The sequence below is a fragment of the Fusarium coffeatum genome, assembly GCF_003316985.1.
Source record: "Fusarium coffeatum strain FIESC_28 chromosome Unknown BRIP53273_contig_45, whole genome shotgun sequence".
Lineage (NCBI taxonomy): Eukaryota > Fungi > Ascomycota > Sordariomycetes > Hypocreales > Nectriaceae > Fusarium > Fusarium coffeatum.
In genome coordinates this window covers 57,549-69,661 of record NW_022157842.1, presented here as the reverse complement: position 1 = coordinate 69,661, position 12,113 = coordinate 57,549, and the positions used below count along the sequence as shown (strand labels likewise).

The window sequence follows — 12,113 nt, the reverse complement described above, 5'->3', positions numbered from 1 at the left end:
GTTGTAACGAACGAGCTTCCGCAATGTGGCCATCGACCGACGAGAATGTTGGCGGAGTTGGTTGCGTTATGAACCACTATAAATGAGCAGCAGGATGGCATACACGAACAGCAATTCACCCCAGTCAACTCAACCATTAGATTAAGATGCCGTCTTCTGTCCACAAAACAACTTATCCGGGCATCTCGCCGTTGCGCCCCGAACTCTCCACGAAGGGTAAGAATGCTCTCATCACGGGTGGAGGCTCTGGTATCGGTGCCAATATTGCGAAGTCCTTTGCAAAGTCAGGCGTCACCAATTTGGCTCTTCTAGGTCGCACAGGCAAGACTCTCCTCACCACCAAGGCCGAATTAGAGAAAGACTACCCCGAAACAAAAGTCTGGACGTATATCGTTGATATTGCCGATGCTGAGTCAACTCGATATGCCTTGGATGCGTACGCAAAGGCAGTCAACGGCAAGATTGATATCCTCGTCGCCAATGCAGGATACATGCCCAAGAAAGAGCGCATCACTGTAGCCGACCCAGACGACTGGTGGAGCGGTTTCGAAATCAACACAAAGGGAAACTTCAACCTCTTGCGAGCATTCGATCCTCTCGCAGCCCCAGGAGCAAGAGTGATCCACGTCTCCAGTCGCTCCACATACATGGAGTTTCTAGAAGGATTTTCGGCGTATCGAGGGTCGAAGCTGGCGGCTTACAAGCTCTTTTCCTGGTACGCAAACGAGAATCCGGAAAAGGTGGTCCATCAATTCGACCCGGGTTTCGTTTTCGATACTGGTATGACTGGTCCTTTTGAGGCTCTGATCAAAGAACAAGGGATCGTGGGGGATGACGTTGAACTTGCGAGTGACTTTGCGGTTTGGCTGGCGAGTGATGAGGCGAACTTCTTGAGCGGTCGCTTTGTCGAATGTACTTGGGATATCGAGGACATCAAGGCAGCTAAGGAGGAACTGAAGGCATCGTGGAATAAGTGGACTATTGGGCTGTTAGAGTAGGAGTCGAGCAAGCAAGTGTAAAACTCACCACCTCAAACTGGCGCTAGGATCAGAAGAATTGGGCGCCGAGAGCCCAAGAGACGAAATCATCCAACAATCTCATGCCAATTCAGACCAGAACTTAGACTACTTCATTTTAGCGCCTCAGCTATAGAAGATAATCTTTTGTTACGTACCTGACTAGCTGCTTGAAGACTGGCTGCTCGAAGACTGGCTACTCGAAAGCTGCCCCAGTTGATGCATTTCCTTCATGGTCTCGAGAGCATGTTTTAAGATAAAACAAGCAAGGTTTATCCAGTTTCTTGGCCTGAGCTCCTTGGGCACACCTTCCAGTTCGAGTAAATCGCACACGCCTTCTCTTAGTAATGCGTCCATAACAATATCCTTATACTCATTTCGACAATTCTCGTCTTGTCCGAAAGGAACGAGGCAGAGTGTAAATTTGAAAAGGATTGCGTTGAGAATTAATCGAGATATACGGTCGTTCCCACACTCAAAAGGATGGATCTTGGTGAAGGTATGGCTGTGCCTGGCAGCGAGCGCGATGGGGTCGATCTGGCCGCTCTCTGTAGCTTGCAGTACCTCTTCGTTGAAGTCTTTGACCATCCGCTGCATCGCTGAAGGAACTCTGTTCTTGTGTATGAACTGATAAGAACCCTTTCGCATAGGGCCTCGTCGGTATTTGCCGCTGAATTCAGTCCATGGTGTGCCATCCTCCATATCGATTCCACAGGTCAATATCTCGTGTGTATTACGTATCAGTTCCTCAGAAAGATCACCCCCTTTGCCAATTTCTCCAAGGATATAACCTGCAGCTTTGGCGTGGTGGATGATCTCTCTCTGACTCCTGACAGAGTCAAAGCAGAGCAATAACTCACTCGCTGGCCAACCTCCGAAAACGTGTTGACAAAGTCCAAGTGTCAGGCTAAGATCTGCTCCAACGTTTTCGATCATGTTTGACGACCAAACGAGTTGATAGATCTTCTGCCTATAGTATTGGGAGAATACTATTTCCGACTCAACGTTTCGTTCCGATAGGAGGGAAGAAAACTCTTGGAAAAGCTTGTGGGGATTTTCTTCTGGATTCCCTTCTGCTTTGTTGCAGTCGTAGGAACCATCTTCCATCACGATAATCGGAAGAGCGGTGGCTTGAGCTGGCCAGTCGGCAGGAGGGCGGAAACCATGATCAGACGACATCGTGGAAGTGAGAAGGTCTGCATGGTGTCAGTCCAGTCCATAATATACTGGCAGAAGTTTGGTAGAAGATCTAATTGCCGAAAGCACAAGAGACGAAATAGTTTTGTCGTCTTATGCTAGCTTAGACCAGCACCTAGACGACATTATTTTGGCAGACTAAGCCTTAGATGATATTTCTGCTGTTACTCACCAGATTGAACGGACTATGCCACCTGTTGGGTGTAGGTATCGGAGTCCTCTGGTCGGGGGAAATGTGTGAATGGGAGGGAGAATCAGCGACTGATGTAGCAGAGCCATGTACAATTTTCCTCCAAAAGTATATTCGTTGCGTTTAAGTTTTGCGATGCCGACATCTAGTCTGTCATAGATTTCAGTGGTTAATTGAGTTTGAGTTTGACTGGCATGAGGATATGGTCAAGATACATACATCAGAAGGATTTGCTGCCGAGAGCAAAAAAGACGAAACAGTTGCTCGCTTTATGCGACCTTAGACCAACCCTTAGGCTGGCGCCTTGAGGTTTAAAAGAGAATTCCTCTGCTTCGGTGTAGACAGGCTTCAGATCCATATTGGGTTCCGGTGCGTGGGTAAATAGCCTTGTTGTGAAGATACTGTGTATGAATCAGAGAATTTGGTGAAGGAGAGAAGATGAAAGGGACGGCGTGGGTGATGAGGCCAGTCTGCTGTGCCTGCCTAAAATCATCCTCGAGGAAGGTGCCACTCTTACCAATACCATGAACTCCCGTTAAAGAAGGCGCACTTTGAGCCACTGAGGCATCGACCCAAAGAGTCTACTAGTCTTATTCGATGATTACACGGGATATTCGCTGGAAACATACGTGGCTGAATCTTGATAACATTTATGGTATTGACTCTTCTATTATATCATAGGCAACTAACATCGGACAGAATCTCAATACACCGTTTTGGCTCAGCCATGGATCCCCAACCACTTTGATGCCCGTTGCGACAGCGTGTTAAACTCCTTCAAAGTCTACGCAGTGCCAATCAGAAGTCTGGTTTTGGGCGGCGCCAGGATTCTAGGGGCCTTCAACGCGACTGGGGCAAGGACGGATCTGGGGCCACTTCGAGTCCAAGGCCTTCTAGCAGTCTTCGGGGCATTAGTGACGCGAGGCATCATCGGAAAAGCCAAAGCTCTCGCAACAATAGGAGCTAGAGCGACAACGGGCAGAGGGGCCAAAGATGGCACAGGGGCGGCGAAGGGTCGATGGGCAACCTCAAATGCAGGAAGGATTACAGGGATAGACAGAACGGCTGGGAGAGGAGCGCCTGACGGGATTCTGGCCAGCCGTGGGATCTTTGCAGTTTTGGGAACATGCGTGGTTCTTGGAACGGACCGAAGTTTGGGAGCCTTTGCAACTTTCGGAGTAGAACGCACTTTTGGCACACGCACTACATCAGCAGTGGCCCGAATAAGCGGAGCATTGGCGACAGTAGGAGTGGCCTCGACCTTGGGAGCTTCAAGAGTCTGCGAAACTTGTTGAGAACGAGGAGTTGGAAGATCGGTCCTCGAGACTTGGCGAGATCGGGGTGTGACTCCGACATGAGAAACTTGACGTGAACGAGGTGATGGCATGACAACAGGGCTCTCAGGAATAGCAGGCAGCATTCGAGCCGGAGTCTCCAGACTACCAGGTGTCCTAGGAGCAGCAGGGCCAGCCTTTACAGGATCGCCATCGTGGCTATCCCTTGCTGCGCCGGGAGTCACAGGATGATTGAGTGTTGTGTTTGACCCTTGACGGCGAAGGGAAGCGTTGGAGCCTCGACGACCCAAAGTTGGCGTGGTAGGACGACGACCGAGGGTTGGTGTCGTGGGTCGATTGCGAGTAGGAGTAGCAGGCCTCTCAGGCTGTGTCTTTCGAACGGGACTTGTTCTTCGTTCAGAAGACTTTGTGCCCATGGCATAACGAGGAGCAGCTGGGACGTCAGCCATTGTTGCAGAAGTTTGATAGGAGTGATTCAGCAGCAAACTACAGGAGCAAGATTCTGGACGCTTTTTTAATCAGAAAGATGGCCTACGGGACGAACACTCAGCCGATGCGGCATTATATCCTCCTGCAAGACTTCGCCAACTCATTCTCTTTCATCCTTGATCCCTCTCCATGCAGAAAGAGTTTCAGCTGGACTCGGAGTCTACCGCTAAGTGAGAGAAGACAAAGTATACCGGGAAAGACCGGGTAATCCTGATATTTGCTTTTGATGCATGAAGCCTTTTACATCATTCGCAGCTGATGGGTTGACTGGGGTCAACCATGCTTAGCTCCCGGATGATGTGCAGATCTAGCTTGTCTGGGGTATCCTTGTCAAGATCCCAAGTTTAGAACATTAATTCATCGTCCCGAGACCAGCAATAAGCCCAGTCTCTAACAGTCACTCCGTGAGCAGTGGTAGCGATGGAGACCATGAGAAACCCACCATCAACGAAAACTCCTCGCTATTTCCTCGTATATCTATCCTGGTATCATATAAATAAAAACATATCAAAGTGTATACTACTTCATCTTCGCTCTCCAACTGCCTTTCCCTCCAATAGTAGTCTTCTTGTTCTTCTCAGGCACTGTATATCCTCTATCCCTCTCTAGCCTATGTCTTTCCCAAAAGTCACTCATTTCCTCTCTCAACATTCCTTTCTTGCCTCTAGAATCCCTCTCCTCTCTTTGCCGTTCATCACGCTGAGGCATCATCTCCGCTATGCCTGAAACAACAGGCTTGCACATCGTTCTCCAAATCCAAGATACAACGCGGCGGTATAAACGAACGAGCCACTTAACAGCAAGTCTGGCTCTTGTGCTCCAGGCTGCGACAAGTGAAATGACGATGAGGGCGAAACTCGATGGAAGGGATATTGTGCCGATGGTCTTGAGGCTAAGGTTGTTCTCGCCACCCCATTCATGGGTGTTCATGCCGAATAAACCGGTGAAGAAGGTCAACGGCAAGAAGATGACTGTGAAAGTGGTGAAGATCATCACGCTTCGACTTTGCGCGCTTGCGAGATCAGCGTGAAGTCTACTCAGCCGTACCTCGTCAACCTGTGCTTGTCGTTGGACCATCTGGAGGAGTTTGTCGTAGTCGTCTCTCGTACTGCGGACCCTCTCAATCATTTCTTGGCCTTGTTGCCCATACTCGGAGAGCTTCTTGAGAGCTTCGCTAAGGAAGACCCTGCCGTTGATGGTGCGGTCGCGAAGTTCAGGGCGAGCATATGTGGAAAGCATTGAGCTGACGACTTTGGATTGTCTTTCGAAAAGGTGCACGAGAATGAGAAGTTCATCCTCGATATCTCGCAACTCCAAAAGTGCGGATGTATTATCGCGGTTGTCTTCTTCCGCTCGACGACCTTCGGCTTTGTGCCGTGCTCGAATGGATCGTGCTTTGTTCTCGACTGGTTCATACGCAGAAGCCTTGTCGCGAAATCCCTCGGCGCGGAATTCTTTGAGCGAATTCGTGAGTTTTTCGGTCTACCTAGTCAGCAAAAATCGCACAGAGGCGCGAATAACTTACAAGAACACTGATGGCTTCTTCGAAAATTCGGAATACTTCGAGATCGGGGTGGGATGCTCGGTCGAGGAGTACGGTCACTGCATGTAATACCGCCAAAGCTGCTAAATCCAAGGCATTCTCGCATTGCCGGGTGAGATCGACATTGACTTCGTTAAATATGCTATCGCGGAGATCTGCTTGCTGGTACAGCGGCCCTTCGATGGCATCTCCTTCGCGCTTGGGGAAGAAGGATAGCAGTGTGTCTGCAAGGTCAGCACGCGCTCACAATTAAAATCGAAAACTTACGAGAGTCGATAGCCCACAGCCACAGTTGGTCAACCATCAGCACATTCCCGTTCAGTATAGACTCCTCTGGATCTTCATCGTGGTCCCCATTGCTACTTGTCTTGGATCCCCGGCTTCCGCTATTGCTGCTTCCAGAGCTACTATTCGACATCTGCCCATGAAGTCCCGGGCCCAATCCAGGAGCAAAGCTTCGTTCCTTGGTTAACTTGTAAAGCATCTGGTCGTCGTCTCGGGATCTCGTGTCCCTGAGAGAAGGATACCCGTACTGATCGAGGGTTCGTCGGCAGTTCAGGGGTGGATCATGGCCCAGAAACTCCCAAATAACCTGCGCCTCGAGAGAGTCGGATTTAGCGACAGATTCAGGTACAGGTCGAGCTCTTCCATGGTTCAGACGTTGAAGGATAAGTTCGCGTCGGCGGATGAGTCGCTTGTATGAGTCGAAGTGAAGATACGGCAGGAATAGGCACGTATAGATTCCGCCGTCGGATCTAGGTGACATTGAAGTTTGTTTCGAGCTCCGTCCTCGAGGAGACACTAAAAAGTCAGCTTGGGAATTGCAAAGGAGAAAAATACATACGGTGGCGAGGAGCCGAGAAGTAGCAACCTGGCTTGGCAAAGTACGCATAATGCTGAGAGTGTCGTCCACGGGAATGTCTCGTCGCCCAAAAGTCATTGTTGAACAAAGGAGCATAGTTGCGGTGGTTTGATATTTGTAGCGTCTCGAATATTTTCTACCCAGGTTAGCACAATAGCTTCCCAGGGATAAGATCTCTTACTGTCACCCAGCTTGGATTATTATATGCAAGATGCACCCAAATGAACTTTCTCGCTTCAACCTGAGGTTTCGAAAACGCAACGGGAACTTCATCGAAAATGACAGTTTCAGTCACTTTCTTCTCCCCATCCTCAACAACCTTTCGAATTGCCACTATAGCTTCTGGTAGCTTAGGCGATGCTTCGATATCGTCGTCGTCGCTGAAACCCTCAATGGTACTTCGACTTCGTTGCGAAAACGGGGGAAAGTCTCGATATTCGTATTGAGAAGCTTGAGTACCTAGGCTGGCAGATCTGCTAAGGGTTCGATCCATTCGACCGCGAGGAGGTGGGGATAACCGATCAACTGCAAGGTCCTGGTCAAAGTTGGCGCGGATGAGAGGAGACGGTCGTTGCATTGGGGTTGAGTAATGTGTCAGTGGTGATATTGCTACTGGTGACAATGGTGTGATGGGAGTTCTCGATATCACTTGGGGTGCTGACTCTGCTCTCGCCTTGTCGGCATCAAGCGGGCGGATAATAGGTGAAGCTGGGGGAGACGCATGGAACGATCCATCCTGCGAGATACCGAGAGCATTGTTGCCCGTGTCATCGGCAGCAGGCTTGTCAACTCTCTCTGTCGGTAATCTGGCTGTTTTACCCCTTGTCCTCAGAAATCGCCCTTCATCGACCGTCTCAACTTCATTCAACCTCTCAGCCAAACACTCCTCTGGTCCTTTTCTTAGGAACTCCCGCAATGGCAACCTCGTAGACCAAGCTCGAATAATAGCCGGGTTCAATGGATCTGGTGCATCCTCGAAAAATCCATGGATTTCGATGTTGACCTTTTGTTCGAGATCCAGAGACCAGTTACCATCCTCACGAGAGTACTCATCCGCACGGCCAATGAGTGCAGATAACTGCTTCAGAAACAAACGCATCGTATGGGCATTGTGCCTCCCGAATGATGCAATATTTGCATGATCGCTTTGAAGTGGAAGAATCGTCTCCTGTCGCATACCGAGGATAGCAGACTTGATGGATGTCAGGGGTGCAGTGAAGTAAACATCGCCATTGGTCCCGGATAGTCGAGAGTCGATGGTCTCATACAGCGTCCATATGCGGAAGTCGTGTGCAATCGATTTGAAGTCTTCGTCGAGTTGGAGAAGGAGAGTGTTTCCCACGCGGAGGTCATCGGTGATTGAGCAGGGCAGAGGAGCTGATAGTTGAAGTAAATTCTGAATACTGGTTGATAGACTCGGCATCGCAAAGTAGCTGGATCCTTGGTGAGGAGTGCCTGGACTGTTAGTATGGGGGACACCTGGACAAAAGTCACTTACCAAAGAACGCAATTCCATAACACTGCCTGTAGATATCATCATACCGAGTATGGCGACTCGCTTTTGTCAGAACCATCTTGGCAATAATTCCACCAATACTGTGTCCCACAAACACAAGCGGCCTTGTCTGATGTTCTCGTTTCCTTAATTCCTCCAGCTCTTCCAGCAGCGCATCTGCTAACGTGCTTAATCTCGTGCCGTCAGCCGTAGCTGGATGCTCGTAAAGAAGAATCCGCGCTCGATCAGCTTCACGTCGAATGCCTTGTCGAATCCATGAAGGCGCTGGTCGATCATCTTCTGCTTGGCCTTCGGCATCACGCATGGACAACGCACCAAAGAAACGACCCATTCGACCATCGCGACTCCATGTTCGAATAGAATGTGCCCCGGGACACGGAACAGCAACAATATCGACGGTGGTTTGATCGTGAGTAAGTTCACCCTCTGGATCAATAGTAAAGCTTCCCTTAGGTTCCTCCTTCACCTCCTCCGGTTCGGTAGGCGATTCATCGATGACTTCCTCCTTGATATCATTTTTCTTGATAGTATAATCATTCAGCGGCGGCAATTGACCGGGCGGACTTCCCGGGTTGACATTGATGGAATCTCTGTCGTTGCTAAGTTCTGGCTCGGGTGAGTCGAGGCCTCCTGCCGCAGCCATATCTTCAGTGTAAGACGCCCTGTAATTCTCCCGGCGTCTTTGCCTGGGTAGGGTCGGACGAGAGGCTTGAGACATGAGAACACAAAATTATCGGGAAATTTACAATTCTACATCAGATTTTGTGCTCGCAAGAGCTCTGTAGTAGTTTTGTTCATATTGTATGAGTACTGCTAGGTTTTCATCCATCACGCTTGAAGAGTCACACCTTGCCGCGACAGCCTCACGAGCACCGCTTTCTGCCTTGGATCAGCATTTGCTCGTGACAAAGGCCCCAATAGTTAAAAACAGCGTTTGCCGATTTCCATATAGATTGCTGATGTGCTAAAATTGTCGCTGTAGGCTGACTCTGTATTCTATAGGCGTGGGGTAGCATCTGAGACAAGGCTAATCAGATGACTGTGCCACATGAACACTTCCGATGACTGGTGATGAACCTAACCTCTAAAGTCCCGTAGCTGCCTTTCAATGATCCCAAAATAATCCCAATGTCTCGAAGAAATCTCTCCGAATATGACGTAGATGCGACGCTCAAAACTCCTATGCCCGATATCACCAAGTAAATGCTTCTTTCCTACCGAATGCGCCTCGAATGCGCCGCCTACTGCAGCGAAAAATCTCCAATAGTGGTACAGTGCACCACGGAATCCAAGTAGAGTCGATTCTCGACCTTGCAAGCTTGTCCGGGTCGAATGACAAACATGCCGTTTGGCCCGAGGTGGAAAGTGTTTTCGCCCATTGTGACTCGTACTTTGCCTGCTGCGACAGAGCACGTTCGCAATTTGTTGTCTTCCACAGTCCAAGGACTAGAATGACCAGGCTTGAGAACGATGACGTTAAAACTGACGTCTTCAGAGACCGTAACGGGGTGGTTGCTTGTAAGGTAGGAGTTGGAGAAGGCGATGTCTACAAATGTCAGTATGTGAGTTAATGAAAAATGCGTAAACTCACTGTTTGAAGAGTCATCCTTCATTCTTCCAGGGGCAACTTCCCAATCCTCCATCTCTAATTCGGCGTTGCCCATCTGGCTTTGTCCGCTCATGACTGTAGGATGGTCGTTTGTAGTGACTGGGGAACTGTGCCCATGTTTTTCAATGGCAACTGCAGGCTGGTCTTTTGTGCGCTTATAAAAATCACTCTTGGGTTGCTTGTTTTGATAGACAGTCTCTGTCACAGTTCCTACAATCGGTGCCTCGACCTCAGCAATCTCCATTGTCGTAGGTTCATCGTCCGACGAAGATGATCTTCCTGAACCACTGCCAGTAGCTCTGACACGAGGCATAGGGAAAGGGCACCAATCGCATGCGTTGGAACGTCGTTGTAAATGACACCAATATCTGCATCCAACACAAGTCTCTAGCGTCGAAAATGCCTGCTTTGCAGAAGGACTCATCCCATTCGGGAGGGCAATGCAAGGCTGTGATAGCCTAGCAGATGGTCGAGTTGTGTTGGCTGTGCATTGATCGCTACCAGTCACTCCTCTCCCCACGAGGTAAGCTACCACACAAGCATAATGATTAATATCCAGAGTTTGTCCAGTGTGGGCATGTCTCCAGCCATGAGGAAGGTCACGCTGACGAGGCAATGTCAACATGAAATCGATGTCTTCCCGGTGGAATGCCTCTTGACTTGGATCGAGATGTTTGTGGATGTAGCCTCTGATAGTGTACTTCTCTTTATCGATACCCGACAGCGAAAGCGGAGAAGGGGGATAGACTGGAGTTTCGTGAGAGCGAGTTGGCCTTTTCGCCAGTTGTTCTTGGGCACGAGATATGCGCTGTTGCTGAAAGGTGGCAAACACAGACAATCCTGGATCTACTGGAGGTGGAGCGTTATGAGGAAGAGGGTTTCTAGAAATGATGATACCAGGCGTGTTTCCAGGACCACTCTTCTGATAGTTGCCGATCTTTGACAATGTGCCATCTCCATTGTCGTTGAAGGTAGATGAACAATGGCCAGCACCAAAGTGGCCACCAAGACCTTTCAGGTTCTTGAACACCCGGCGACAATCCCGCACAGGACATATAAATGGAAGGGCAGGATCATCGTGCAATTTGTAGTTTGGCGGGATAGCTGCTCCGCGAGCAGAAGTCGTTCCACCCGAAGGGACTGCGATATGTTAGAAAGAAACCTCTAATAGGGGAGCAGACATACGAGGGTACATGCTGTACGGGCGATCACCCTCTGCAATGGTGATTGCAACAATGCTATCGCCAACCGCCATAGTGTCTGGTGACTTGAACGATGGTGCTGGGGGTTTTGTTGCTGGTACTGGAACCGGAACTGGCGATGGGGTCGCTTGACCCGCATACTTTTTGAGTAATTCATTTCCAGTTGCGAAATGCATCGTCGAGTTCATTGAGTTCACCGACGCATCGTTCAATTCAGCCATCTGCCGAGCCACTTCTTCTTCCGTAAAGCGAAGTGCGCCTTCACGGGCTGTTGAATAGGACTCATTATTCTGCCTTTTCGCGGCTGAAGAATCTGAAGAAGGTGATTCCCTCTTACGATGATGTTGAGGAGGTCTCAGTGAAGAAACTCCCGGTGGTCCTGTAGAAGGTCGTGATTGTGATTGCCCTGGGTAACGTCAGATGAATATGCACACTTTGCCCAACACAAACTCACCCTGGTTCCTTCTTTCCCATTCTAATTGCGCAGCTTGAATCCTTGAATTAGTCGCCAACGCACCAGCTGCTGAAGACTGCGCGGTTGTAGGCTCAGCGATGTCGCTTACAATACGGGCAGGCTCTGGGTCGTTCAGCTTTGGTTTGTTAACCGCCATCCAAGATGTTATGCTTGGACGCGGGAGTCTTGCAAGGTCTTCAGAAGACAGCGAAGGGGAATTCGGATCGCCAAGCATTTGAATGATTGATAGGTGTTAGTGAGATGAAGAAGGTGCGACCAAGCTTCTGTCCAAGGAAAGATGAAGCCCAAGATGGGGTAAAAGGTAAATATGAAGATACAACTAGTTTGAATGAAGATAATAAGAAAAATAAAAGGAATGGAGCCTCTGTCAAGGGTTACAGAGACCCTCGTAGGGAATTACTTGAGGTGATCGTGAATTGATTGAGTGGAGGTGGAAGACGCGCCGACGCGGTTGGTTGAAGTTGTAGTGTGTCCGGGGGGCAAAGTACCTCTCCGCAATATGCAGGAAGCAAAATACATCCTAAATGAACCACTCCTCAAAGACTCCAGGCCTCACTTACTAAAGATTGCATATAATTCGACCACCTTCACTTATGAAGGCTGCCTACAATGCCTAGCATTTAGATAAGTAAATAGCATAAACGGCCAATCATACCTATGCAGTGATTCAGATACAGACAATGTCTAGTTCATAATATACAATACTACACAAATCCTAC

The 12,113-nt window shown here is 49.2% G+C and overlaps 4 protein-coding genes across 4 annotated transcripts; 1 reads left to right on the top strand and 3 right to left on the bottom strand.

Moving 5' to 3' along the window:
* Positions 1–146: 146 nt before the first annotated feature.
* On the top strand, positions 147–998 carry FIESC28_02024 (uncharacterized protein; the record flags this gene model as incomplete). Its single annotated transcript, XM_031156174.1, has 1 exon — positions 147–998. The coding sequence occupies one exon, from the start codon at positions 147–149 to the stop codon at positions 996–998; it is 852 nt and encodes a 283-aa protein (XP_031019707.1).
* A 180-nt stretch (positions 999–1,178) lies between these two features.
* Positions 1,179–2,195, bottom strand: FIESC28_02023 (uncharacterized protein; the record flags this gene model as incomplete). The annotated part of the gene is made up of 1 exon (XM_031156173.1): positions 1,179–2,195. One exon carries the CDS (start codon positions 2,193–2,195, stop codon positions 1,179–1,181), a length of 1,017 nt encoding a protein of 338 aa, XP_031019706.1.
* A 992-nt stretch (positions 2,196–3,187) lies between these two features.
* On the bottom strand, positions 3,188–4,147 carry FIESC28_02022 (uncharacterized protein; the record flags this gene model as incomplete). Its single annotated transcript, XM_031156172.1, has 1 exon — positions 3,188–4,147. The coding sequence occupies one exon, from the start codon at positions 4,145–4,147 to the stop codon at positions 3,188–3,190; it is 960 nt and encodes a 319-aa protein (XP_031019705.1).
* A 559-nt stretch (positions 4,148–4,706) lies between these two features.
* On the bottom strand, positions 4,707–11,608 carry FIESC28_02021 (uncharacterized protein; the record flags this gene model as incomplete). Its single annotated transcript, XM_031156171.1, has 11 exons — positions 4,707–5,669; positions 5,713–5,954; positions 5,998–6,531; positions 6,575–6,728; positions 6,774–8,047; positions 8,091–8,794; positions 8,855–8,887; positions 9,354–9,654; positions 9,700–10,857; positions 10,903–11,325; positions 11,374–11,608. The coding sequence occupies 11 exons, from the start codon at positions 11,606–11,608 to the stop codon at positions 4,707–4,709; spliced, it is 6,021 nt and encodes a 2,006-aa protein (XP_031019704.1).
* Between the last annotated feature and the right edge of the window lie 505 nt (positions 11,609–12,113).